Below are 27,118 nucleotides of genomic sequence, written 5' to 3' on the forward strand. Positions count from 1 at the left end.
TATATATATAAACCAAAACCAAAAACATATATATATATATATATATATATATGTTTTTGGTTTTTGGGTCACACCTGACAGCGGTCAGGGGTTATTCCTGGGTCTATGCTCAGAAATCGCTCCTGGCAGGCTCGGGGGACCATATGGGACACCGGGATTCGAACCATCGTCCTTCTGGAGGTGAGGCAAACTACTTACCTCCATGCTATCTCTTAGCACTTAGTAACTTCTTAGCACTGCTGGGTATGACCGCAAAATTATTTTAGAATTACCCTAAGGGGCCAGAGTGATACTACAGTGGATAGTGTACTTTCTTTTTTTCTTTTTCTTTTTTTTGTTTGTTTTTGGGCTACACCCGGCGGTGCTCAGGGGTCACTCCTGGCTGTCTGCTCAGAAATAGCTCCTGGCAGGCACGGGGGACCATATGGGATGCCGGGATTCGAACCAACCACCTTTGGTCCTGGATCGGCTGCTTGCAAGGCAAACACTGCTGTGCTATCTCTCCGGGCCCGGATAGTGTACTTTCCTTGTATGCCACTGACCTGGGTTTGATCCCTAATAACCTATATATATATATATATATATATATATATATATATATATATATATATATATATATATATATGTTGTTTGTTTGTTTGGGTTCACATCCAGTGATACTCAGAGGTTTCTATTGGCTCTGCATTTAGGAATCACTCCTGGTGGTGCAGAGGGGACCATATGGGATGTAAAGCAAGTGACCTACCAATTGTACTCTCTGACCCCCAGTAATAATATTTTCGTTGTTGTTGTTTTTTGGGGGGTTACACCCAGCAGCGCTCAGGGGTTACTGAGCCAAGCAAAGGAAGACAGTTTAGGGCAGGAGAGAGAGCTCAGTGGTCTGGGGGGCACATGCAAGAGAACTGCCCAAGTTTAGTCTTTGACAGTACTGTGAGGACTGTTCCTCAAGCATTGAGCCACATATAGGCCTTGAGTTGTGGCCCTTTGGTTGTGGCCTCACACTTGGTAGTTGGAAGAGCTCTCATAGATACAACTTCTGAAAGAATCTCAGGGAACTCCCTGAGGTGCTAAGCCCCTATGCTCCACAGTTTGACTCGGCTTTTGAGGAATGTGAATACAGACAATATTTTTATTTGAGGAGTCATTGATTCCTCTTTCACTTCCCAGTTTTCATTTGGCTTCTGTGAGGAAATGTGTTGGCACGTTGACTGTTAGAGGGAGCTGTTGGCTCACAGGAAATAATATTTAGATTTCAGATAATTCTCTTTCTTTTTTTGTTTGTTTTTGGGTCACACCCGGCGGCTCTCAGGTTACTCCTGGCTCTGGGCTCAGAAATTGCTCCTGGCAGGCTTGAGGGACCATATGGGATGCCAGGACTCGAACCACTGTCTGTCTTGGGTCACCTGTGTGCAAGGCAAATGCCCTACTGCTGTGCTATCTCTCTGGTCCCAGATTAATTCTCTTTCTAGCATGCGATTACAGCCCCGATGTGGCTTGAATCCTAACACTATACGGTCTCCTGAGGGGTGCCAGGAGTGACCCCACTCCTAGAGCTAGATTGTCCATTGTGTACCACCAGATGTACCCCCAACAAACTAAAAAAAAAAAAAAAAAAACAAAAACAAAAAAACAACCCTATGTTAAAAATAATCTAATTTCCGGGCAGAGAGCTAGCACAGCAGTAGGGCCTTTGCCTTGCACGTGGCTGACCCAGGACGGATTGAGGTTCAATTCCCAGCATCCCATACGGTCCTCCGAGCCTGCCAGAAGTGATTTCTGAGCTCAGAGCCACAAGTAACTCCTAAGCAGCGCAGGGTGTGACCCACCCCCAAATAATCTAATTTCCCATTTAATTCAGGATTCTTCTTTACCACATGAAAAAGAAATTGCACCAAAAAGGGGGGGGGGGCAGTGAGATAGCACAGTGGTAGGGCGTCTGCCTTACACGCAACAGATCCAGGACAGATGGTGGTTTGAATCCTGGCATCCCAAATGGTCCCCCCTACCTGCCAAGAGTGAGTTCTGAGAGCAGAGCCAGGAGTAACCCCTGAGTGCTGTCGAGTGTGACACAAAAACAAAGAAACAAAAGAAATTGCAGGTAATTGTTACTAAAGGCAATGCATGTAGAGCAGGGAAAGTGTGCTGGTGAAACATGTTTTGTCTGAAGTTAGATATTTCCATCTTGCACTGCCTGTGAGCAGGAATTCCAAAGTCGTCAAGTTCTGTGCGCGCGTGGCAGAAAGAAGCTTCGGTAGGAAAGCACGACGCTTTTGCTGCAAGGGCACCTGGTGGAAAGTCTTGGGGTCCCGGCCCCCAGCAAGCCTCATTTGGGGGCCTCGGCAAGGACCCTGGCCTGCGGCTCGACCCTCGCCGGGCCGGGCCTGCCTCGCTCCTCCTCCCTCCCTCCGGGGGCGGGGCCCGCGCGGCCGTCACGTGTCCCGGGCGGGCCCGCGCGTGCGCGGTGGGCGCGGCCGGCGCGGCGGGCACTTCCGGGTGGGCGACATGGCGTACAGCGGGCTGACGGTGCCTCTGGTGGTGATGAGCGTGTTCTGGGGCTGCGTCGGCCTCCTCGTGCCCTGGTTCATCCCCAAGGGGCCCAACCGGGGGTGAGTGCGCGGGCGTCTCGGCCCGCACCCGAGGGGCCCCGGGAAGGGAAGGGAAGAGCAGAGCAGAGCAGAGCAGAGCAGAGCAGAGCAGAGCAGAGCAGAGCAGAGCAGGCCTCCCTCCGCCGCGCGTCAGTGCCCGGAGCCGTGTCCGGGGCGCGCAGGGAGGCGTCGGGCCCGGGGCGGGAGAGGGCGGCGGGAGGGACGGAGGGAGGGGGCCGCGTCGCGCCAGGCCCCGCCACAGCCCCTTGGAACCTCGGCCTTCGAGTTCGGGGGCCCCTCGCTCTCTGCGGGAGCTTCCCATTGGGGGTACGCACCCACACCCACACCCACACTCTGTCCGTCTCCCTCTCTGGAAAGCGCCACTCCTCGGCCCTTCGCCGCCTCCAAAACCCCCTCCCTGGGTTGCCTTTCTGGGCTTGGGGCTCACGCCCGGAGGGTCTCGGGGACCCCGTCCCGACTTCTGTTTCTCGTCTTCTCTCCCCACACCGCACCGCACCGCACCACACACGGTCATGTGGGGGTGAAGTCACAGTCGGTCAGAAATGTCACTTCTTCTCGGACACGAGGTGCTGGCCTCACAGAGGCACTGCCGGCTGGACATGGTGCGGCTGCAGGAAACAAACGGCTCGCGGCTCCTGTCCTTGTGTCTGGGACGAGCCTGGACTAGACCTGTTCGTTTGACCTCACTTAAAAGTAAATCATGACTGGGACCCAAGTGTTCGGACAGAGGGTAGGGCACTTGCCTTGCACAGAACAACGCTGATTCAAGCCCCGGCAGCTGACAGGATCCCCTGCACTAGGCACAAGTGAATCCTGACTGCAGAGCCAGGAATAAGCCCGGAGCACCACTGGTGAGCCCCCAAAGAATAGGACCAGAGAGAGCATCGCAGAGAAACCACCTGCTTTCCACTTACCTCACTGACCCAGGTTAGAAAACCCCAGCACTGCCTAGGGTCCCTCTAACCCTACCAGAAGTGATCCCTGAGACCAGGAGCCTGGAGGAAGGCAGGAGTAGCTGAGTGTAGGTAGCAGCCGAACAAACACCAAAGAATTATGAGGCAGGGGAGGAAGCTCAAAAGGCAGGAGCCCTAGCTGGCTCCATCCCTGGCTCATCATGATTCTCTGAGCACTGTGGGGTATGTTCAGGACCAAAAAGAAAAAAAAGACATATGGATTTCTTTCATTGGTAGCATTCCCTCTAAATGAGAGAATCCTGAAGTTGTTCAAAGCATTTGCATTAATCAAATTTCATTTCTTGGACTTGTTTCTGCTATTGGAGTTACCAAGCATAGTGGTTTGCTTTTCTTTAATTTTCAACAATTCAATTACTTGTGGCCTGCTTTGACAATCTGTATAAAGGCATTTTAGTATTGTGCTGATTGCATCCAGCCTACCCCTCTTTCCCCCCCCCCCCCCTGGACCACACCCAGTGCTGAGTAGCCTCTGGGCTCCATGCCTGGAGAGGTTAAAATGTCCTAGTGGTGCTGAGGGGACTGGGGCTTCCTGAATGCATAGTGGCACACTCAGCTCCTAGAGCCCACTCTCCAGCCCCAAACCCATCTTTCTTAAAGACTGTCTCCAACTCCCCCACCTCTATCCTGTCTCCTCAGCAGCCTCGATTATACAGCCTTGTGGGTTGTTTGTTCACTTTCTCGCCTCCTGTCAGTATAGGATTTCACCATCTGACCTGTTGTAGTAGACTGCCACGGTCTAATTCATGTCTCCAACCCAGTCCTCCTATTTCCTGCTTTTGGCAGGGCTGAGCAGGATGGAGGTCTGGAAGATGTTGTGTGTCATTTGGAGAAATTCTGTTCCGAGTCAACAGGTTCCCTCTGACCTTGGACATGTTATGGGACTTTTCCATGGTTCCATTTCCTCTCTACAGAAGGGAAACATCTGCATGGAATGATACTAGTTCCTCATCATCTCCTGACAAACTGCAGACCTTGGATATTTTGGGGGTGGTTGTTGTAGCATACCCAGTGGTATTTTGAGGCTCTTTCTTTCCCTTCCTCCCTCCCAAAGAATTTGCAAGACTGAAAAGATCCCTCAAGGGACTGGGTTCCATCCTCCACACACATAGTCTCTGAACATTGACAGGTTTAGATCAAATTGAGGAAAGGAAGGGACTTGGATATGGCTCATAGGGATCATGTGCCAGGTCCCAGCTTCCTTCTCCTCTGGCCCTGAGCACCACTTGTAGCCTCTTAGTACAGAAAAGTGTGAATAGAGTAATAGCTCAAAGCACTACAGGCCATTCTTTGCTTGTGGGAGCCTCTGGTTTGATCCTGAGCATATACTGGGAGCAGCATCAGAGCGCTTGTGACCTGGCACAGAGGACAAATAAGGACGCACAACAGTAATGCTAGAGGGCAAAAGGGGGACTGAGACTGCATCTTCTTCCCTGAGTACTCCCTGCCTCTCTCAAAGTGAAGAAAATGGGCTTCTTCAGAAGCTTTTAGAGCCTGATGAGGCAGGTCTGAGAAAGGGGAAATAGGATGCTTGCCTTGCTTGGACAGCTCTTGATCCCCAGAAGTGCATCTGCTTTCTGAGCTCCACCAGGAGTGACTTGAACGCAGAACCTGGAGTAAACCCTGAACACTGCCGGGTATGGCCCAAAATTCAAAAAATGAAAAAGAGAAAACTTCTGAATCTGTGAATAGGTCAAACTCAAGTTACCCTGATAGTAGCAGTAAAGCAAATCAAGCATGTTTTGGGTCCCCCAGTGCTTGGGGAAGTTAGGTTCACACTGGTACATACTGGATGCTCAGGAATGTGTCCCTGTTCTAAGAAATGCACAGATTTGGCTGGAGAGATAGTAAGTGCTTGCTAGCCTTGTACATAGTTGGCCTGGGTCCCTATAGCAGTGAGTAGAGTTCCTGTATTTGCTTACTGGAACTGTTCTTGCTTAATCTGGGTGTCTGTGGAGGTGCCCCCACTTTATTATATTTATTTGTTTATTTATTTGGTTTTTGGGCCACACCCAGCGCCACTCAGGAATTATTCCAGGCTCTGCTCCGGGGACCATATGGGATGCTGGGGATCGAGCCCAACCCAGGTCGGCCACATACAAGGCAAATGCCCAATCCGGACCCTTCCTTTTTTTTAAAACTAGTGTGAATGATTTGTGAGGGATGTTGAAAGGCTACAGAAGGATGCACTGAAGGGATTAGGATTATTTTAGGTGAATGATTTGAGATGAGTGTGATTAGAGTAAAAGGGAAAGAAGAAAGTTTGAATCTGTAAGCAGTGAAGGAATCTGATGAATTAGGTGATGGAATCAAAAAGAAAGGATCCCACACAGGGTGATAAGTTTCAGGTGATTGATCCATAGCATTGGGTGGCTGTAAGGCTCCAGAGAAGACAGCCCAAAGGTGGCAGATGTGTGCTCAGTGGTAGAACAGGCTTTGCTCTTGTGTGGCCTTGTGTTTGATTCCTGCCATTTGAGGAGTAGGCAGATAAAATGAGAATGGGCAGGAGGAGACAAGTGAATTTACAAGGCAAGTCTTCAGAAAGAGAGTACTGTGAGTCCAATTTAGAACTTTAGAAATTCAGGGGGCCGGAGCTATAGCACAGTGGTAGGGCATTTGCCTTGCACACAGCCAACCCAGGACGAATCCCAGTTCGACTCCTAGCATCCCATATTGCCCCCTGTACCTGCCAGGAGTGATTTCTGAGCACCACTGTGTGTGAGCCAAAACCAAAAAAAAAAAAAAAAAAAAAAAAAAGTTCAGAAATTCAGCTAATCAGAGAGGGAGATTAACTTTTCTCAACAGAAATGGAGATGTGAACAGGTCAGAAGACAATTAGGGTTATTGGGGCCAGAGAGAGTACAGCACATGTATGGTGGTTGCCTTGCATGCAGCCTACCCAAGTTTGATCCCCAGCACTTTATAGGGTTTCTCTCATCCCCCCAGCTTGCGAGAAATAATCCCTGAATACAGGGATAATCCCTGAAAACTAAAACAAAAGTTTAGGGTTATTTTGAGGCAGAAAATAGGGTAGCAATTTGGGTGTGAAACCCAGTTGTCTTCGTAGTCATTTATTTGTGTTCAGTTGTGGTGTATCTATAAGTGTTTCGTTGCTTAAACCTTTACCAGGTGCACCCCAGGATGCACTGTAGTCTACAGGGGCTGGAACAGATTTGAATCTACTTTTTCACTGTTTAGTATATGTTGATTTGCTAATGTTTTGTCTTAACAGAAAGCCAAAGTGATGCCATGATGTCACATCCTTTGCTTTTTGTCTAATGGTGCATTCTTTCCTTTTAGAGTTATCATTACCATGTTGGTGACCTGTTCAGTGTGTTGCTATCTCTTGTAAGTATGTTTTGCTTAAGTTTTTTTTTTTTCTCTAAAGTAATAATGGTTCTTGCTATTTGTAATATATGTGATTAAAAATTACATCACTCAAGCACAGCGATAGGGCATTCACCTTGCATGTAGCCAATACAGGACGGACAGTAGTTCGAACCCCAGCATCTGATATGGCCTCATACCTCATTCATGCAAAGTGAGTGCTCTTCCACCAAACTACATTCCTGGCTTCAGGTGATACTCTATTTAAAGCAAGTGCAAAATTATTCCATGACTCTTCACTTTCTAGGAGAAAAGGAGTGGTTAGAGTTTGTTGAAATTACTTCACTTTGAGAATTACCCAGGAGCCCTTATCTCTTGTTGCCTAATTGAAGTAGTCTTAGTATTTCCATTTTGTAATTCAGTTAAATGTTTCTGGTGACTATTCCACGGGATGACCCAGGGTAAAGTTATTTTCATGAATTTTGGAGGAGGGGCCACACCTGGTTATAGTCAGGATTTCTCCTTGCTTTGCACTCAGGAATCACTGTGCTTGGGGAAATCATATGAGATGCTGGGGATTGAACCCACGTCAGCTGAGTGCAAGGCAAGTGCCTTACCTTTACCCACTGCTCACAGAATATTTTGAAATGCATTCATAGACTTTTTTTTTTTTTTTTTAATTTGGGCCATACCTGGTGATGCTCAGGGGTTACTCCTGGCTCTGTGTTCAGAAATCATTCCTGGCAGGCTCAGGGGACGATATGTGATGCTGGGGAATCGAACCCTGGTCTGTCCCAGGTTGGCCGTGTGCAAGTCAAGCACCTTAATTGCTGTGCTATCGCTCCAGCTCCACATTCATAGACTCTTTTTTTGGTCCCCATTCATAGACTCTTAAATAACTTCTGTTTGGGGCAATATTTTTCTTTTACCAGTTTGCACTGGCTTCAGATTTGACTCCGGGAGGCAGAGCAAGGCGGAACTTGTTTGAGCTGTAAGTCAGGTCTCATTGTTTCCAGAGGCAGCCTGAATATTAGCCCACTGACTCTCCTTTGAGATACAAGATCCCTTTTATTCCTTATACTTGCATTCTTTTTGTTTGTTTGGTGTTTGAGCCAAACCCAGTGGTGCTTAGAGGTTACTTCTGGCAGTGCTTGGAGAATCTCATAGGATAGGATTGAACCAAGTTGGCAAATGCCACACCCAGCAGTGCTCAGGGGTTACTCCTGGCTCTGAACTCAGAAATCACTCCTGGCAGTCTTGGGCGACCATATGGGATGCCAGGGATTGAACCCAGGTCCATGCCAGGTCCGTCGCTTGCAAAGCAAATGCCCTACTGCTGTGTTATCTCTCCAGCCACAAAACTTTTTTGTTTTTTGTTTGTTTGTTTGTCACACCCAGCAGCGCTCAGGGATTCCTCCTGGCTCTACGCTCAGAAATCACTCCTGGCAGGCTCGGGGGACCATATGAAATGCCAGGGTTTGAACCACAGTCCTTCTGCAAGCTAGGCAAACGCCCTACCTCCATGCTATCTCTCCGGCCCCCACAAAACAGTTTTTATCGAAAGAAACTTAGAAATGTCTAAGAGGAGAGTGTTCCAGAGAGTACTTGGGCTTCTTCCGGTAGATAAAAAAGCAGAGGAGAGAGTTATGTGGCACAGGCTTGGATGTCCCCCCCCCCCCCCAAAGGTAGCCATTGAAATTTATACCCTGACTCTTAAGCCTTCTTTCTGGTGCTTCCACCTGGCCGAGGTCTTCCTTGGCACATTTTGGTTTAGGGATGAGCTTGGGAGTAAAGGGGAATTTAGATTGGTCACATCCTTAGTGTACCCTTGTTTTGTTTGCTTGTTTGTTTGTTTGAAATTTTCCTTCACTCTGATGGCCAGAACTTCATTGTGAGGAGCCCAAAGCAAGTAAAATTGATCTGGCTTGCTTTCACTGCATATGTGCAGTACACAAGCTCCACTGTCCTCGGGGTGCATGCTGTGTGAGGGTTCTAGGATGTGTGGCCTCATGATTCCAGAATCCCTCCCCTCTGGTCTCCCTTCCTCCCTCACTAGTAGCACCCAGTGAAAGTTTGCCAGAGTTCCTTTGGAGTTTATGTTGAACATTGTTACACGCAATGGTAGTTTCCCGTAGTTAGTTCGTGTTTATGTTGACCTTTGTCCCTCTGCTGTAGAACAGAGAGAGACCAATCTGATCCCAGCCAATTTCTCTTGCCAGTTATGTCCAACCAACCGACCAACCAACCAAAATACCTGTTGGTTTTTTGCTATTATGTTCACTTTTTTTTTGTTATTGTTGCTGAGCTTTCTTCGTTTTTTAGTATATGTGCTGCCGAATTGAGCACGCATTTTTCGTTTTTGTTTGCTTGTTTTTGGACCACACTCATGGGTTATTTCTGGCAGGCTCAGGGGACCATATGGGATGCTGGGGATCAAACCTGGGTCCGCCCTGGATCAGCCTCATGCAAGGCAAACACCCTCTGGTCCCCATATTATGTTCACTGTTGTAGTATTTTGTGTCTTTTAGTTTAGTTTTCCCTCCCTCAGTCCTAGCTCTGCCTCCCTTTCCCTGCCTTTCTTTTTCCCTCAGTAATCTTATTTTGTAAAGCCTAGTGGTTTTTTGATTTTTTTTTTTTTGTGTGTGTGTGGTTTTTGGGTCACACCCGGCAGTGCTCAGGGTTTTTTCCTGGCTCCGTGCTCAGAAATTGCTCCTGGCAGGCACGGGGGACCATATGGGACGCAGGGATTCGAACCGATGACCTTCTGCATGAAAGGTAAACGCCTTACCTCCATGCTATCTCTCCGGCCCCAAAGTCTGGTGTTAATGTCTCTATATCTAGCCTCTGGAATCCTCCAGGCTTGTGCAGTTCATTTTGCTGTCTTCTGCTCATGGGCCATTGTTTCCAGGGCTTATCCTCATCCATTTGATTGAGTTTTTTTTGGGGGGGGGGGGTCTCAGCTTTAATAGATTCTACTTCATGGGGTCCTTAGATTTACTAAGGTTTCCCATGTCTGGCAAACTCCACAACAATAAGCTTAGGAGAAGGAGCAGCAGTACTACAGCAGGGAGGGCATTTGCTTTGTGTGTATTCTCCCAGGTTCAATCCCTGGCACTCCAAGGTTCCACTGAGGACCCATAGGTCCTCAGTGCAAAGGAGGTGCAATCCCTAAGTGCTTATGGGTGTGGTTCTCCACAAAACAAAAAGAAAACACTTGCTGTCAAGACATGGAAAGTGATTTATTGTCTATTAGTTTCCTCTTCTTTTTTTTTTTTTTTTTGTGCTTTTTGGGTCACACCAGCAGTGCTCAGGGGTTATTCCTGGCTCCAGGCTCAGAAATTGCTCCTGGCAGGCTCGGGGGACCATATGGGACGCTGGGATTCGAACCGATGGCCTCCTGCATGAAAGGCAAACGCCTTACCTCCATGCTATCTCTCCGGCCCCTAGTTTCCTCTTCTACACTCACTTCTCTCCCCTCCCTCCCTCCCTCCCTCCCTCCCTCCCTCCCTCCCTCCCTCCCTCCCTTCTCTCTCTCTCTCTCTCTCTCTCTCTCTCTCTCTCTCTCTCTCTCTCTCTCTCTCTCTCTCTCTCTCCTCTCTCTCCTCTCTCTCTCCTCTCTCTCAACTTTTTCTACTCGCACCCTCAGGGATCCACTGAAACTCTTTTTTTTTTTTTTTTTTTGGTTTTTGGGCCACACCCGTTTGATGCTCAGGGGTTACTCCTGGCTATGTGCTCAGAAATCGCCCCTGGCTTGGGGGGACCATATGGGATGCCGGGGGATTGAACCGCGGTCCTTCCTTGGCTAGCGCTTGCAAGGCAGACACCTTACCTCCAGCGCCACCTACCCGGCCCCTTTTTTTTTTTTTTTTTTTTTGGTTTTTGGGCACTGAAACTCTTTTATGGGACTGGATGGGACTGGAGACATAGTGCAGGCAGTGAGTGAGGCACTTACCCTACCTGAGACCAATCCTGGTTGAATCTTGAGCACTTCAGTCCCCTCTTTTGCCCACTTTTCCCCAAATCTTGTTTGTAATGGAAGGGAAGTCTTGGTACCAGGTCTGGTTCTTTGCTACATGAAAACGTATTTTCATTTCTTTGGATCTGGGGCATTTTGCTCTTATAGCAGTGAAACAGCTATGCATGGTCTGAAGCTTAGGGCACTGGTGAGAGCTGCTGTTCCTCTGCAGCTCCTGGAGGGTAGGACTGCAGTTGCCTAGAGGTCACCCACATGTCTTGCCACATGGCCCTGTCTGTCATATTTAACACTAGCAGCAGAGACTCTCCTTTGTGTCCACTAGTGAGTGGTCTGAGATTGATTGAGGAGACCACCCTACACTGGAGGAAAAAGAGCAAGTGTGACCTCCTGACCAGTCTCAGTGGGAGAGTGATGCTAAAGCAGAAGGAAATGCCCTATGACATCATAGGGTAGGGAGTGTCCTCAAGGTAGGGACAGGTTGGAAGTGGAAAGTCAGTCCTCCCTGGAGATAAAGGGTGGCAGAGAGGTTTGGGCAGGCAGAGGCACTACCCCAAAGCACTGTGGGAGAGCAGGTGTGGGGAGGCTGGGTGAGCAATAGTACACCTTTTTTTTTTTTTTTTTTTTTTGCGGGGGAGGCTTTTGGGCCATACCCAGTGGCACTCAGGAGTATGTGTCCCCAGACAGGTTCTAAGGACATATGAGATGCCAGGAATCCAGCCCGAGTCTGTCCCAGGTTGGTGTCATGCAAGGCAAATGCCTTTTGTGGAGACTCATACAGGCAGAAACTTCAGTGCAAAAGGCTGCAGAGAGATCACTTCTGCCTGTGCCTGTTGATTAGCGTGTCATCATGTTCTGGATATATAGATTGCCTCTCAATATCCTCCTCCTGTTCATACAATTTTTGTGCCATGTCTGCAGTGTCCCTCTGTCTCCCCCTTAGTAGAGAAAGGACTGTAGTCATCTATGGAACGGCAGAAGAAAGGGGGCCAGAGAAATAATATAGCAGGCAGAAAACTTGCCTTGCATGTGATTGATGTGGATCCAATCCATGGTATCCCTCCACCTAAGGGTATCCCAAGTACTGCCAGCAGTGAACCCTTAGTGCAAAGTCATCAGTAAATGAGCACTGCAAGTGTGGCTAGTTCTCCTACCTACACCCTCCCCCCAAAAAAGAGAAAAAAATATGAGAGAAAGGATTCATTTCTGGCTTCCTTATGTTCTAGGCCCTTTTCCCACGCTGCTTTCCTAAGCGAGTTCCTCTGAGTTCTCTCTCCCCGGAGGTAGTGGCAGACAGTCATTTATAAGAGGGACTCTTTTGTTACATCTGTTACCCAGGTTTCTCCAGGGTGTGTGCCCTAGGGCACACGGATCTTGGGGATCTTAGAGTTCTGACTTCCCCATAGCGGGTGGGGGTGGAAGTGGAGGTAGTGAGGGCAGTGACTCAGCTATGGGGAAAAATTCTGAGGTGAAATAAATAGATTATATTTTACCCAGTACATTTCCAGCTGCTTTGTTGAGAGCAAAGACATCACTAGGATTTCTGGAATCTGCTGACTATACACAGAACTCATTCCTGTTGTTAGCTGTCTCTTGTTTTATTGGGGATCAAACTCAGGGCCTTACAAACACAAGGCTCTACTGCTGAACCACCTCCTCTACCCATGTGTCATACTCTTTAATTTCTTAGAACTTGAACTTTTTTCTCATTTTTTTGGAAAGGGAATCTGAGAGACCAGGGAACTAGATAGACCTCAACAGACTGGAGGAATCTTACTTTGGTTCCTGGTACCATGTGGCCCTGAGTACTGCCAGGAGCTGCCACCCCTTGAGCATAAACACCAAACCAAGAATAGCTTCCTCCACTACTTCATCAAGTCATTTTGTTTGTTTGTTTGTTTGTTTGTGTATTGGGGGGTTGGGCCACACCTGCTGAAACTGGCGCTCAGGGGTTACTCCTGGCTCTGCACTCAGAAATTACTCCTGGCAGGCTTGGGGGACCATATGGGATGCAAGGGATCGAAGGGTTGGCCCTGTGCAAGGCAAATGCTTTATCCGCTGTACTGTATCTCCCATTTCATCAATTCTGAATGGCTTCTTTCTTTCTCTGCTGGGTATAGCCCCTCAAACTGGGGGTGGGATATGGAAAAAAGGGAAACTGAGGCTCACCTTTGTGGATCACTTACTTGAAGTCTCCCGACAATAATGTCGTGGCTATGACAGTCCAACCCTGTTTAGCTAACATTCAGGGCCAGGTTTTCTTAAAGCATCTGATCATGGTGCTGTGGCTGAATTTGTGTTCTTGGATTGAGATGAAGGTTGCTGATGGAGATTGTTTCATTGTGGGGTCCTGTTGCCCTTTACTTCTTTGTTCTCCCTTAAGGAGCTTCCTGAGAAACAATCCTGGCACTAGCTAAGGACTGTGGATCAGAAGAGAATTTCCTGTTCTCTTACCTTGCTCTCTGGCCTTACCCCCTGCTCTCCACAGAGGTCTGAGGCAGGTTTGGGCATTGTCTTTGCCACCAGGAGACAGATTTCTGCTCGAGTAATTCATGAGAGCAGGTGCTGCTGCTGAGTACTAGCAGGCCTGAGAACAAAACAACTCCTATGTGAGGATCTCCCCAGCTACATTGCTGCTTCCCTGCAACTCCCCTGCTCCTTACACTGCTCTTCAGTGAGCGGCTGGCCTTCCACCAGGCCCTTTGTGTATCCCCACAGCCTACTGTGGGTGAATTGTGTAGGGTTGGTGGTGCTGTAAGTGAGGTACTCAGATAACGATGGCCTTTAGGCACAGGGTCCTCCATTCTAGCACCTCTGTTGTCATCCCTGCACCTTCACTGCCTCCAACAGTGTAGGAGAGCACTGTTTGGAAGTTTGGGCTCACCAGAAGGCATGATTAATTCTCTTCTCTTTGACACATGAAGTAATAGACTGACTAGAATATGTTCTCTCTTCCACTTCATCAAGTCTGGTTTGTTTTTCTTTTGTTGGGGGGTTTAGGCCACACCTGCCCAAACTGGTGCTCAGGGGTTACTCCAGGCAGGTATGGGGGACCATATGGGATGCAAGGGATTGAAGGATTGGCTACGTGCAAGGCAAATGCCCTACCTGCTGTGCTATATCTCTGACCCTACTTCATCCATTCTGAATGGCTTCTTTCTTTTTTGAACCCTCTACCAAGAGTCTGAGCTTTGAAGTCAGGAGGCCATCTAGGAGCTCAGCTGGTAGTGGTGACAACGGTGATTCTCAAGTCAGCTAATCTGAGCTGTTTTCTAAGGAATTATCTTTTCTTCCACTTTGGGTTTGGGTTTTTGTTTTGTTTTTTTGGTATTTTGTGATATTTTGTTTTCCTTTTCTTGTCTTTTGGTTTGATTCGAAATCTTTTTTTTGTTTTTTGTTTTTTGTTTTTGGGCCACACCCGTTGTTGCTCAGGGGTCACTCCTGGCTGTCTGCTCAGAAATAGCTCCTGGCAGGCACGGGGGACCGTATGGGACACCGGGATTCGAACCAACCACCTTTGGTCCTGGATCGGCTGCTTGCAAGGCAAACGCCGCTGTGCTATCTCTCCGGGCCCTGATTCGAAATCTTAAAAATAGTGTGTGAAATTGAATTCAAAGAAGGTCCTGAACACTGACCTGAGCCAGCAGTGTGGTCTTGGTCATGCTCCTGGCTCCCCGCTGACCTAACGAGCTCATGTTTCTTCCCTCCTGGTCCTTTACCTGGAACCACACGGACTGCATCTTGCAGTGCTGGTCTGGGGAATATTTCAGATGGTGACTATTTTGTGTGAGCCACATTAGTCCAACCTGAGGTGTGACTCAGGACCTCTATCTAATCACTGAATGGTAGTTGTGACTCTAGGCAAATCACAGACCCTGCCTCATTTTCCTCAATTGCCCTGAGCGAGAAGGAAGATATTGAGCTGTGGGTTATTTCTTAGTATCTGGGGATATGGGTGCTGTTACTGTGCAGGCTCCGGAATTGAGAAGCTTGGATCTCCTATTACCCACCCCCTCCCAGTGGGAAACGGGTGTGTTTATTGGACCCTGCATGGTTTGGGTGAAGAAAGGAGATAGCCAGTTGGATCTCACACAGCTTTGACTAAGCTGAGCATTGGCTATTCATTTGAGTATCTTCCTGAAAGGCCAGCAGCCGCTTTCCAGTTGGCTTGCTGGGGAAGTCCTGGGTCTGTGGAATTTTCCATGAGTCTGAGCACAGCACCCTGAGTGCATTGCAGTCAGAGTTCCTTGGCATAGCAACTGGGCCTCCCGCCCTTCCTTAGCTGTGGAAAGAGAACGACCACAGCAAGCCTTGGCAGCTGCTTGAGTCTGACACACAATGGGAGGACAGCTCAGAGACTCTCACTTGAATTCTGTTTCTGAAACCCCTGAGTTGGAGGCATCCGTATTGGCCTGACTTCCTCAGGTGTCATGTTTCCTGTTACGAAACTACTAGCTCTGCCACTTTACTTTGTTTCTGGAGGCCCAGCACAGGTTGATTGGTTGATGGATTCCCAGGAAGTCTGAGCATTGCTGAACAGAGTCTGAATGGGATCCCAGTCAGAGTCTAGTATTGACAGTAAAGGAGAGGAGAGAGGCCCTGTTGGGATTGGCTGGCTCCTCTCTTCTAGGCACATTTAAGCCCTGAACTGCAGGAGACTGCTCTAGAATAGCATTCCTTTCCTTTGCATTGTTGCCCATACCCATGCTCCATCAGCTGATGGAGGCTGCCTTCATCCCGTCCCCTACAAAAAAAAAGAAAACGTTTGAATCAATTGTTTAGGGCCACAGTCACTGGTGCTCAGGAGGCCATGCATTGCTGGGGTTGGAACCTGGGGCCTTCTGCATGGAAATCCTGCCTTTAGCCCTTTGAATAGTCTCCCCAGCCCCAGTTTGAGTGTTTTGGACAGGTGTTGAAGACAGTGTGGATTCTGATTGAGTTTGGTCTCTGCTTAACCCAACGAGAGTTAGTCATAGCCCGTTTATGGAAGTAATCCTGCCCACATCATCTCTTCTTCATTGCTCTTATCACACCTGCCTTTTTCTGCTTGTGTAAGCTATGGAAAGCAATATTTTTCTCCTCTGGTCCTAGCAGCCCAGAACCTCACAGGAGCTCATTAAATATTGGTTTAATGAGTAAAAGCTAGAGTGACTTCAATGGTCACACAGCTTATTATTTAGCTTTCCGTGGGTTTTTTTTTTTTTTTTTTTTTTTTGGCTTTTGGTTTTTGGGTCATACCCGGCAGTGCTCAACGTTACTCCTGGCTCTACACTCAGAAATCATTCCTGGCAGGCTCAGGGGATCATATGGGATGCTGGGATTCAAACCACTGTCCTTCTGCATGCAAGGCAAATGCCTTACTTCCATGCTATCTCTCCGGCCCCAGTTTAGTGATTTTCAAACTTCACTGCATATACATTACAACTCATATAAAGCCATCTATTCAGAAATTTGTGAGCAATATAGGGATCTTTGAAAAAGACAAGAGTTATGTTTTTTTTCCCACTTCTGATCCTGAGATTCTAAATAACAGGATCCTATGTAATCAGACTTCCTTCATCTCTATCTGTAGTGCAGAAGACTGTCTTGTGACTTTGATTTTGAAGAAGCAAGCAGGGGAAATAAAAACTCATTTGGTTCAGCTCCATTGGGGACACCAAAAATGAGTCTCATGTTTTAGTGATATAGGTGTTCGGAGAAAAGGAATCCAAGTGTTGGAATCTAAATGAGGATAGAGGGGGCCAGAGAGCACAGCGGTAGGGCAGTTGCCTTACATTTGGCCAACCCGAGAGGGACCAGGTTCCATTCCTGGTGTCCCATATGGTCCTCTAGCCTGCCAGGAGCAATATCTGAGTGCAGAGCCAGGAGTAATCCTGAGCACTGCTGGGTGTGGCCCAACAATCAATCAATAAACAAACAAAAAATTAAAAAAAAATGGGGATAGTGAATGGAAACTTCACCATTGTGAGACTCAGTGGAGACTGGATAAAGTAACACCCATTTGCTGGAGCCTCGATGCGAGGTAGTGAGAATAATAGAGGGAAACTGGGCAAAGGTACCATATTGATTGAGTGAGGAAATTTTAGAAAGGGAATAAGAACTGTGAGAGATATAGTGATGTACCGTAATGAAGACTCACTGCTGTACGGATCAAAACATGGCAATTTTGGGACAAAAGTGATAGTACAAGAGGTAGAGCATTTGCCTTGCATGCAGCTGACCATGCTCTTTTTTTTTTTTTTTTTTTTTTTTTTTTTTAGTTTTTAGGTCACACTCGGCAGTGCTCAGGGGTTACTCCTGGCTCTATACTCAGAAATTGCCCCCGGCAGGCACGGGGGACCATATGGGATGCCGGGATTCTAACCACTGTCCTTCTGCATGAAAGGCAAACGCCTTACCTCCAAGCTATCTCTCCGGTCCCTGACCATGCTCTTAACCCTAGTACCACTTACCCAGAAAATAGTAACAACAGGGCCCGGAGAGATAGCACATCGGCGTTTGCCTTGCAAGCAGCCAATCCAGGACCAAAGGTGGTTGGTTCGAATCCCGGTGTCCCATATGGTCCCCCGTGCCTGCCAGGAGTGATTTCTGAGCATGGTGCCAGGAGTAACCCCTGAGCACCGCCGGGTGTGGCCCAAAAACTAAAAAAAAAAAAAAAAAAAAAAAATAGTAACAACAGGAGCCCGGAGAGATAGCACAGCGGCGTTTGCCTTGCAAGCAGCCGATCCAAGGACCAAAGGTGGTTGGTTCGAATCCTGGTGTCCCATATGGTCCCCCGTGCCTGCCAGGAGCTATTTCTGAGCAGACAACCAGGAGTAACCCCTGAGCACCAGCGGGTGTGACCCCCCCAAAAAAAGTAACAACAACAATAATAAACTGAAATTTTGTTATCAGCCAGGCCCCTGAACCTATTGACCCACGAAGTTTGTGGGGGTTGGGGAGTGGACCACACCTGGCAATACTTGGGCCTCAACATGCACAAGGGGCCATATAGTGTATTAAGTTGAGCAAGTATCTTAAACCTGTATGACTTCTTCAGCTCTTGGCAATAGTGAGTTTTATGAACCTTCAGTGTATTGAAGGTTTGCTGTGAGCAGGGTAGGTTTCAGTTCTACTGAAGCACTCCTAATATGAAATGGTTACAATCTAACATGATTTTACCCCATTTTCTCCTTCTTTTCCCTTTTAAGTTGGCTCATTGCAATTCTGGCCCAGCTCAACCCTCTCTTCGGACCACAATTGAAAAATGAAACTATCTGGTATCTCAAGTATCATTGGCCGTGAGAAGAAGACCACCCTCCAGTATTCAGACTTTGAGGTGACTATGCCACTCACTTTTCGCTTCCTTCAGTGTCACTGGTTGTCAAGTTTGCTTTGGCTTGTCAGAGTCTCGTGCCTATCGAAGTACTGGGCTTTGGCCTTAACCGGGGGTGGGGTGGGACACACACACACACACACACACACACACACACACACACACACACACACACACGCAGGCAGGCAGTGCTCAGTCTCACACACACACACACACACACACACACACACACACACACACACACACACGCACGAACGCACGCACGCACGCACGCAGGCAGTGCTCAAGGGTTACTCCTGGTTTGCTTAGAAATTACACACACACACACACTGGCAGTGCTCAGGGGTTACTCCTGGTTCTTTGCTCAGAAATCACACACACACAGACACACACAGGCACACACACGCACACTCACACACATTTTGGTTCTTTACTCAGAAATCACTCCTGGCATGCTCAGGGGACCATGTGGGGTTTCGGGTCAAATTTGGGCAAGGCAAGTACCCGATCTACTATGCTATCACTCTGGCCCCATGGTCTTACCAAAGGCTCTAATTCCTAAGAGCCTTTCCTTGTCTGTTCTGGCCCTGCCATTACAGGAAAGCTGTGCTCACTCAGCCTCACCCAATCTCCCAGCAGTAAACAATGCAGTAACCTTGAAGTGCCTGAGAGATTACGTTGAAGGGCATTTCTGAATGCTTGGCATTGAGAGTGGTGGGTGCTTTTTGAAAAACAGCTTTCTAATTGCAGGTTTGATGTGGTTCTGATTATCAGAGGAATAAAGGAATGATGGTATAGTGGAAAGGTTTATCAGTGGCCCAGTGTTAGGAACTCTGTCTCCAAGAACATTTTCATTCCTTGTTGCAAAATTCTAGCTCAGTTCTCTTTTACAAGAAAGGCTACTCTAGGGTGATAATTTCCCCTCCCCTCATATTTAGACTCATGAGCTCCCCTCTCTAGTAGCTGTTTTTCCCCCTCCCACATCCAGTGGTATTCAGGACTTACTCTTGGCCCATACTCAGGATCACTCTTGGTGTATCATCTGGGATGCCAGGGATTTAACCCAGGTTGATTATATATATATATATATAAGGCAAGCACCCTACCTGCTATAATTTCAATCCCTTCAGTGGCACTCTTGCTATTACTCTGTTCCCTTTAATAGGGGATTATACTCGAATTTTTTGCTTCCCTACCTGCAACACAATCTAGAGTTTTGCCAATTCTGATAGGTAAATGTTTTTTTTGTTTGTTTGTTTTTGGGCCATACCTAGTGGCACTCAGTGGTTAGAAATCGCTTCTGGCTGCTTAGGGAATCAAACCCTGGTCTGTCTGGGTTGACCGCATGCAAGGAAAGCGCCCTTCCACTGTGGCAAGTCATTTTTATACTCTGCAGAGAGTCCTGGCTTTGCCCAAAAGAGGTTCTTGGTTTTGTCTTCATATAGATTTTTTTAGAGAGGAAGAGGGGAGAGAGAGAGAGAGAGACAGAGAGACAGAGACAGAGAGACAGAGACAGAAGAGAGAGAGACACAGAGAGAGATGAGTTTTTCAGTCATTAAGCCATTTTCTGTCCTTCCAAGTATGTGAGTATTAGTTAGAAAAGCCTGTTGAGTGGATTTTAGAGCTGAGAACTTAAGGCCTCAGGCTTCAATCTTCTTCCAGGGTTTCATTTCTTCCCTTATAATCAGAGAGTTGGGCCCTTTGGCCTACATAGCTTCCAATGTGTGGGTCTCACAGTTCAGTTTATTTGAGTCTCTAGTTTTTGTTTGTTTTGGGCCACACCCAGTGGTGCTTGGTTTATTCCTGGCTCTACAATCAGAAATTGCTCCTGCCCGGCTTGGGGACCATATGGAATGCCAGGTTTGAACCTGGGTCAGCCCTGGTCTATCACTCTGGCCCATGATTGGTGAATTTTTAACATTTGTATAGTGGCCACAGCATTGACTGGACTGCCTGAACCACTTAGAATTAATTTTTTTCCTTTATTTATTTTTATTTTGGGGGGAATGGGCCACACCGGTGACTCTCAGGGGTTACTTCTGGCTCTGCGCTCAGAAATTGCTCCTGGTTTGGGGGACCATATGGGATGCCCGGGATCGAACCAAAGTTAGTCCTGGGTCAGCCGCATGCAAGGCAAATGCCCTACCATTGCGTTATCACACTGCCCCCTTATTTATTTTTTAAAAAATGTTATTTTGTATTGTTTTGTGCTATACCCAGAGGTGCTCAGGGGTTATTCTGATTCTGTGCTTAGGTATTACTCCTATTGGTGCTCAGGGGGCCATATGGATGTCAGGGATTGAACCTGGGTCAGCCGAGTGCAAGGCAAACACCCTTTCATTGTATTATCACTTTAGTTCCACCACTTTTTTCTCCCTTTTTTGTTTGTTTTTGGGTCACACCCGGTGGCATTCGGGAGTTATTCCTGGCTCTGCACTCAGAAATCACTCCTGGCAAGCTCAGGGGACCATATAGGATGCCGGGAATGGAACCAGGGTCCATCCTGGGTTGGCTATGTGCAAGGCAAACACCCTACTGCTGTGCTATTGTCAGCCACTTTTTTCTTTGAAAGCAAAATTCCAGCAGGGATTGGGTTCATTCTTGAGCTTGTCAGGAGTGATCCCTGAGCACAGAGCCAGGAGTATGTCCTGAATATTACTGGGTGTGACCCCCCCCCACAAAAAAAAAAATAACAGCAAGTGGATAAGACCTCACTAGGAACATCGAGTCACATTTGTTTGGTATCTGAGATCTGGACAGCAGGTAGGTCTTGGGAGTTGGCATATCAGGAGCTTTCATTTCTCCCTGCCTTTGGAGCGGACAGAACCCCCAAGGTGGAGCTTCACTTTTCTTGGTGGTAAAAATCAGAATGAGTGTGCTAACTCCCTTTACTCCCTTCTGAACTTGTATGTGTGGAATGTGGATAGAGCCTCATTTGGCCTGGTGAATTGACATGTGTGATTCTGGATGCAATTTCTTCAAGAGACTGAGTTTGGAAAATAGGACCTGCAAGCCAGATGTATTTGGCCAAGAAAATTGACAAATAGCCCTCAAAGGTTTAGGACTGTTGTCTCCAGAGGCCATGAAATAAATTTAAGGGAGTCCGAGAGAGAGCACAGCAGGCAAAGGTGCTTGACCTACACTCAGTCAACCTGGGTTTCAACCCTGGCAGAGCCCTGCCAGAAGGCATCCCTAAACCAGGATTAAGCACTGAGCATAGCCAAATGTGATAACATCTCCCCCAAAAGGAAAGGAAATGGGTATGAATCACCTCACTGGTCTTTTGCTCTTGAGTTGCTCCTGTTCTGTGCACTGCTGCTTATGTCGGGCTTGATCAGCTGAGTGTGTTTATCAATTAATAGGAGTTTTGGTCCAGGACCCTCACAGCAATGCTCACTCCTTTTCTGTCTCAACACCATTATTGGCCTCTCCTGGCTGCCTAAAGTGTTACTTCCTGGGAAGAGACTTCTCTAGGCTCTTCTTGGTGTTCCTTGGCCTGGGACCTAGGATTCCATGATTGGGCTGGTTTACCCAAGCCTTGTAGTGCCTTAGATAATCTTGCTCACTGCAGTCCAAAGGAGATTTTCTTTCTACACACCCTGAGCAGAAGTGAAAGAGGGCTGGGATCAGGCCTTGACTTGGGGGTATAAGGGGGAGTTGTTTTTCTCTGACTTCCATGCATTTGGGATACTGAGAGAGGATTTCCAGAGAGTCTGCAGCTTCTAAGTGGGGCTATAAAAGTTTGAGATTCCAAAATGAAACTGGTTGTAGACGCTTGTACCACTCATGGCATTTGGTGGGTAAATAGTGTGTCATCTCCTGCCTTTTCCATCTCACCAAGTTTTCATTCTGGTACCTATCACTGATAGTCACAACCTCTGCTTTCCTTTCCTTTTTGGTTTATTTTGGGCCACATCCAGCATTGCAGCATTGCTCACTTGGAGGATAGGCTTACTCCTTCCTCTACATTCAGGGATTACTCCTGGTATGCTTTGCCAGGCACTGAACTTGGGTCAGCTACATGCAACCAAGTCTGTATTATTGTTCATGCCCTATATCCTGTCCCTTTTTTTCCTCCTCAGGGATCCTAGGGTCTCTTGGTCTGTCCCTCTTTCTTTGGACACCTGCTCAGTGGCCCAGCTCCGGCACTATTTCTCTCAGGTAACTCCTCAGGACTCATTGTGCCTGTACTTAGTGTAGGTGCAGAAGTTAGTGCTCCTCTTCCTGCTTTCATGTGCTCACACATTGCAGTGCCAGAGGTCCCAGGAGCCAAGTCAGATATAACCAATCCACGGTCTCTCCACTCGTCTGAGGTCTTGAGATCCAGACCTTCCCGGTTTGCACCCTCATACCTACAGTGCCTCTTTTTCTGCTCTCTGAGACCTATTGATTGGGACCAGTACACTTATTTTTACATTACTTTTTTGATTTGTTTTACATGTGATGATGCTCAGGGGTTACTCCTGACATTTCTTGGGAGACCATTAGGGGTACAGGGGAATCAAACCTGGGTTGGCCTTGTGCAAAGCAGGTATCCTACTCACTGTATGCTCTATTTTCACATTCTTTTTTTTTTGGGGGGGTGGGTTTGGTTTTTGGGTCACACCTGGCAGCGCTCAGTGGTTAATCCTGGCTCTACGCTCAGAAATTGCTCCTGATAGGCTTGGGGGACTGTATGGGATGCCGGGATTCGAACGACCATCCTTCTGCATATAAGGCGAACACACTACCTCCATGCTATCTCTCCAGCCCCTACGTTCACATTCTTTTTTGTTTCAGTTTTTGGGTCACACCCAGCCGTGCTCAGGGCTTACTCCTGACTCTATGCTCAGAAGTCGCTCCTGGCAGGCTTAGGGGACCATATGGGATACCGGGATTCGAACCACTGATCTTCTGCATGCAAGGCAAACGCTTTACCTCCATGCTGTCTCTCCGGCCCCTATGTTTACATTTTTTGGGGGGCCACACCCGGCGGTGCTCAGGGGTTACTCCTGGCTGTCTGCTCAGAAATAGCTCCTGGCAGGCATGGGGGACCATATGGGACACCGGGATTCGAACCAACCACCTTTGGTCCTGGATCAGCTGCTTGCAAGGCAAACACTGCTGTGCTATCTCTCCGGGCCCCTATGTTTACATTCTTGACCTCATTAGTTGACTTAGTGTTTCCTGCCTCATACCACCTCTGGACATACGCTGATTTAGGAAACTGATTAGGGGGGGTCGGTGAGGTGGTGCTAGAAGTAAGGTGTCTGCCTTGCAAACACTAGCCCAGGAACGGACCGCGGTTTGATCCCCCGGCATCCCATATGGTCCCCCCAAGCCAGGGGTGATTTCTGAGCGTTTAGCCAGGAGTAACCCCTGAGCATCAAATGGGTGTGGGCCCCCCAAAAAAGAGAAAGAAAAAAAAAGAAAAAGAAAGATGAAAATTAAGCCTTCCTTGGGGGCCAGTGTAACAGATAGTACAACGGGGAAGGTGCTTCTTTGCACTTGGCCAACCTGGATTTGATCCCTGGCATCCAAAATGGTCTACTGAGCACCTGTTGGGGTGATCTTTGAGCACAGAGCCAGGAGTAAATCCTTAGCACACCCCCATCCATCACCACCATCACCAAAAATAGAAAGAAAAAGGAAAAGAAATCTTCCTTTGATCAAAACATATTTTCATTTGTCCCTGAACAGATTTCCGGGTTCTAACTTTTATGTATTTGTTATCTTTATATCACTCAATTGTATCTGAAGTAATATTCCAGCTTCCTTTCTTTCACATAGTGAAACCTTGAACTCTGGTTGGATTTCCACCCCCACACCTGTGTACAAGTTTGTTAGAGTGTGCTGCTTAGGCATAGGGATAGCTCTAAGGTCTGAAACATGTGCTCTACTTGAGGAAATCCCTGGATTCTTCTATCTCAGCATCCCACGCTTCCCCAAGTACTGTACCAGAAATATATGCCAATACTGCTAGATGTGCTTCCCCTTCCCTTCAAGAAAAATCAAACTCCATGGGGCCTGAGCAATAGCACAGCAGGTAGGGTGTTTTCCTTGCATGCGGCTGAACCAGGACTAAACCCACTGTGATTCCCGGCATCCCATATTGTCTCCTGGCCTGCCAGGAGTGATTTCTGAGTGCAGAACCAGTAGTCCCTGAGCATTGTCAATGTGTCTGTCGCGCACACACACATACACACACAAAGAAAAATCAAACTCCAAATACATGTCATTGAACATGCCTGTGCACAGCTTTAATTTATTTTTTATTTTTTTATTTTTTTTGGACTTTGGGCCACACCCGGCAGCATTCAGGGGTTACTCCTGGCTATCTGCTCAGAAATAGCTCCTGGCAGGCATGGGGGACCATGTGGGGCGCCAGGATTCAAACCAACTACCTTAGGACCTGGATAGGCTGCTTGCAAGGCAAACATCGCTGTGCTATCTCTCCGGCCCCTTTAATTTATTTTTTATTCGGGACGAGGCAGTCAAATTCAAGGCTTCACACATATGGGCTGCTTGCCTGCCCTGGCCTGCACAGTTTTTTTCAAGTGATAGTATTAAGTGTAATTCTTGGTTTTAGGCATTGTTTTCAAAAGCAAGGATCTTTGTGATCATTTATATATTTACACACACATACACACACACACACACACATTTTTTTTTCAAGTGATAGCATTGAGCGTAATTCTTGGTTTTATGCATTGTTTTCAAAAGCAAGGATCTTTGTGATCATTTATATATTTACACACACACACACACACACACACACACACACACACACACACACACCTATTTATATATATGACCTAAAACAGGGGTCTCAAACTCGAGGCCTGCTCAAACTCGAGGCCTGAGGGCTGTTGTGGCCCTCTGTACAACATTTTGTGGCCCTGCCCCAGAGGAATCTTTGTTTTGTTTTGTTTTGTTTTAGTTGTTTGGGTCACACCCCCCAATGTTCAAGGCTTACTACTCAAGGATCACCCCGACTTTGCCTCCTGAGGCCCACAGGTAAATTGAGTTTGAGACCCCTGACCTAAAGAGTGTGGCAGGCCTCCAGACAGAACACTCAACATAGCAAGTTGACCTGTCAGGGCCAGAGAAATAGTACATTTGGAGGAGCCAAGGTGAAGACCTTCCTAGCTGGCAGACCCAGCTCTGCCATTGGCTCTGACGCTGCCCTGTCCTGCCTGGCCCATTAAGGTGATTTTTCAGCTCAGTTTGAGATGGAGTGCAAGTCCTCTGCAGCTGACACCATCTGCATTTAAGCCTGGGGCACATGATAAATTCTCTTATATCACTATACTATACTCTCCTGACTATCCACTAGTTCAGAGACGCTCAAGCCCACCACTTCTCTTTCTCCAGGCTCTTGACTGACATACCTTCCTCCAGCTTTGTCCTGAGGGAATTAGACTGATTGGATGCAATGCCTGCCCCTCCCCACATGTCTGCACTGTGGGAAGTTATATGTTCTATTTACCAGTGAAACCTGATGTGGAGATGCCTTTGAAGGACTTTATTTCATCTCTCTTGGTCTCCACTAGTGTTTTCTTTTCTAGAGCAACATATATAGTTCCATGTGTGAAGAAAGATGATTGAAATGATTTCTAGTTTTGTCAGGGCTCTGTGGCAGCTTGAAGCTTTTAGAAAAAGCAATTCTCCTTTGTCACCTACACTATGGCAATAAGGAAAGCAGGCAAGAGTAGCCTTGAATCACCAGAAGCCTGATTTTTCAGACTCAGAGGTAGGAAAAGCTTCTCAGGTCTGTGAGAAAGTTGCTGTCTTCCTTAGAAAAGGGCAGGAGTAGTAAAATATTGGGAATCAGGCAAACTTATTCAAGTTCTATTGAGCTTAGTGAGGCTCCCTCTTCTCCTCTTCTGTCTCCTTGGGTCCTTGCAGAGGTTCAAAGAGAACCCAACCTCTGCTCCCAGCCCCAAATTGTGCATTTATGAGTTTAGGGCCACTCCTGTGTGCCCAGTATAGGCCTGATTGATTGTCTTTGTCTGTTTTGAGGCCACACTCTGCAGTGCTCAGAGCTTATTCCTCATTCTACACTTAGGAATTACTTCTGGCTGAGACCAGGGAACCTTATGGGATGCTGGGTATTGAACCCTGGTCAGTTGCATGCAAGGCAAGAGCTCTCTCTACTGTCCTTCCCCTCTATCCCTCTGATTAACTGCCTTGATGCTCCCCACTTGCTCTCCCGAGGAGAGTCACTAGAATGAATGGCTTTGTTTTGCAGGTCCTGAAGAGATTTCCTCTCAGATCACCACACCGCCTTCTGGCTCGCCTGTCATGGCTGTCAGCTGCCTTAAACACCCCACATTTGAAGTGATCTTACTCTCCAACGCAGTGTTTTTTTCCTATCGCCTTACTTTTTTACTCTCGGATCAATGATGTGCCTACTTCAACTCTGCAAGCTCCATGAGTCGTGACATGCTCTCCTAGAATGGAAGGTGCTGGGCTCCTGAGGAGTGCCTCCCTCTCTCCAGGGTGCTGTGGATTTGAAGCTGCTTCCTGGGACCTGGGAATCAGTGTTGGTAACTTACAGGACAGTAAGATTCCAAGGGAGCATCTTTCCTATGGACTCACACCAAAGTATGTTGATCAGATCAAATTTCTTATCTTTGCCATGTTGTGGAATAAATTATTTTTCTGCTTTCTATGGAAATCTGGCACTGGTAATTTGTGAAGCTCATTATTATAATGATTCTATTTCTAGATGCTTTAATTGTTGGGGTTTTGGTTCGGGGACCAGCAGTACTAGAGGTCAAACTTGGGCTCTCACAGGCTAATTCTTCACTCTAAACCTTTGAAACAGGTCTCCTTGGTCCTTAGAATTGCCTTTTTTCATAGGGCCGGAGAGATAGTGTAGTGGGTAAGGCACAAGTGTAGTGGGTAAGCCTTGCACAAGGAAGACAGGAATATTCAACAGGAA

General features: G+C 47.5%; 1 protein-coding gene across 1 annotated transcript; it reads left to right on the forward strand.

The window, feature by feature from the left end:
- The first annotated feature begins 2,489 nt into the window (after positions 1-2,489).
- ATP6V0E1 (ATPase H+ transporting V0 subunit e1) lies at positions 2,490-26,851 on the forward strand. The gene is made up of 4 exons (XM_049776109.1): positions 2,490-2,606; positions 6,878-6,925; positions 18,068-18,195; positions 26,423-26,851. Exons 1-3 carry the CDS (start codon positions 2,503-2,505, stop codon positions 18,159-18,161), a joined length of 246 nt encoding a protein of 81 aa, XP_049632066.1. The 5' UTR covers positions 2,490-2,502; the 3' UTR covers positions 18,162-18,195; positions 26,423-26,851.
- The last annotated feature ends 267 nt before the right edge of the window (positions 26,852-27,118 follow it).

This window comes from Suncus etruscus, chromosome 6 (assembly GCF_024139225.1).
Source record: "Suncus etruscus isolate mSunEtr1 chromosome 6, mSunEtr1.pri.cur, whole genome shotgun sequence".
Taxonomy (NCBI): domain Eukaryota; kingdom Metazoa; phylum Chordata; class Mammalia; order Eulipotyphla; family Soricidae; genus Suncus; species Suncus etruscus.

What these genes read in the sequence shown, in the direction of transcription:
- ATP6V0E1 (XM_049776109.1), top strand. Translation starts at nt 2,503, where the DNA reads ATGGCGTACAGCGGGCTGACGGTGCCTCTGGTGGTGATGAGCGTGTTC. An exon ending in CCCAAGGGGCCCAACCGGGG is followed by an intron (nt 2,607 to 6,877) that starts GTGAGTGCGCGG and finishes CTTTCCTTTTAG; the next exon opens with AGTTATCATTACCATGTTGG. An exon ending in TCAGTGTGTTGCTATCTCTT is followed by an intron (nt 6,926 to 18,067) that starts GTAAGTATGTTT and finishes TTCCCTTTTAAG; the next exon opens with TTGGCTCATTGCAATTCTGG.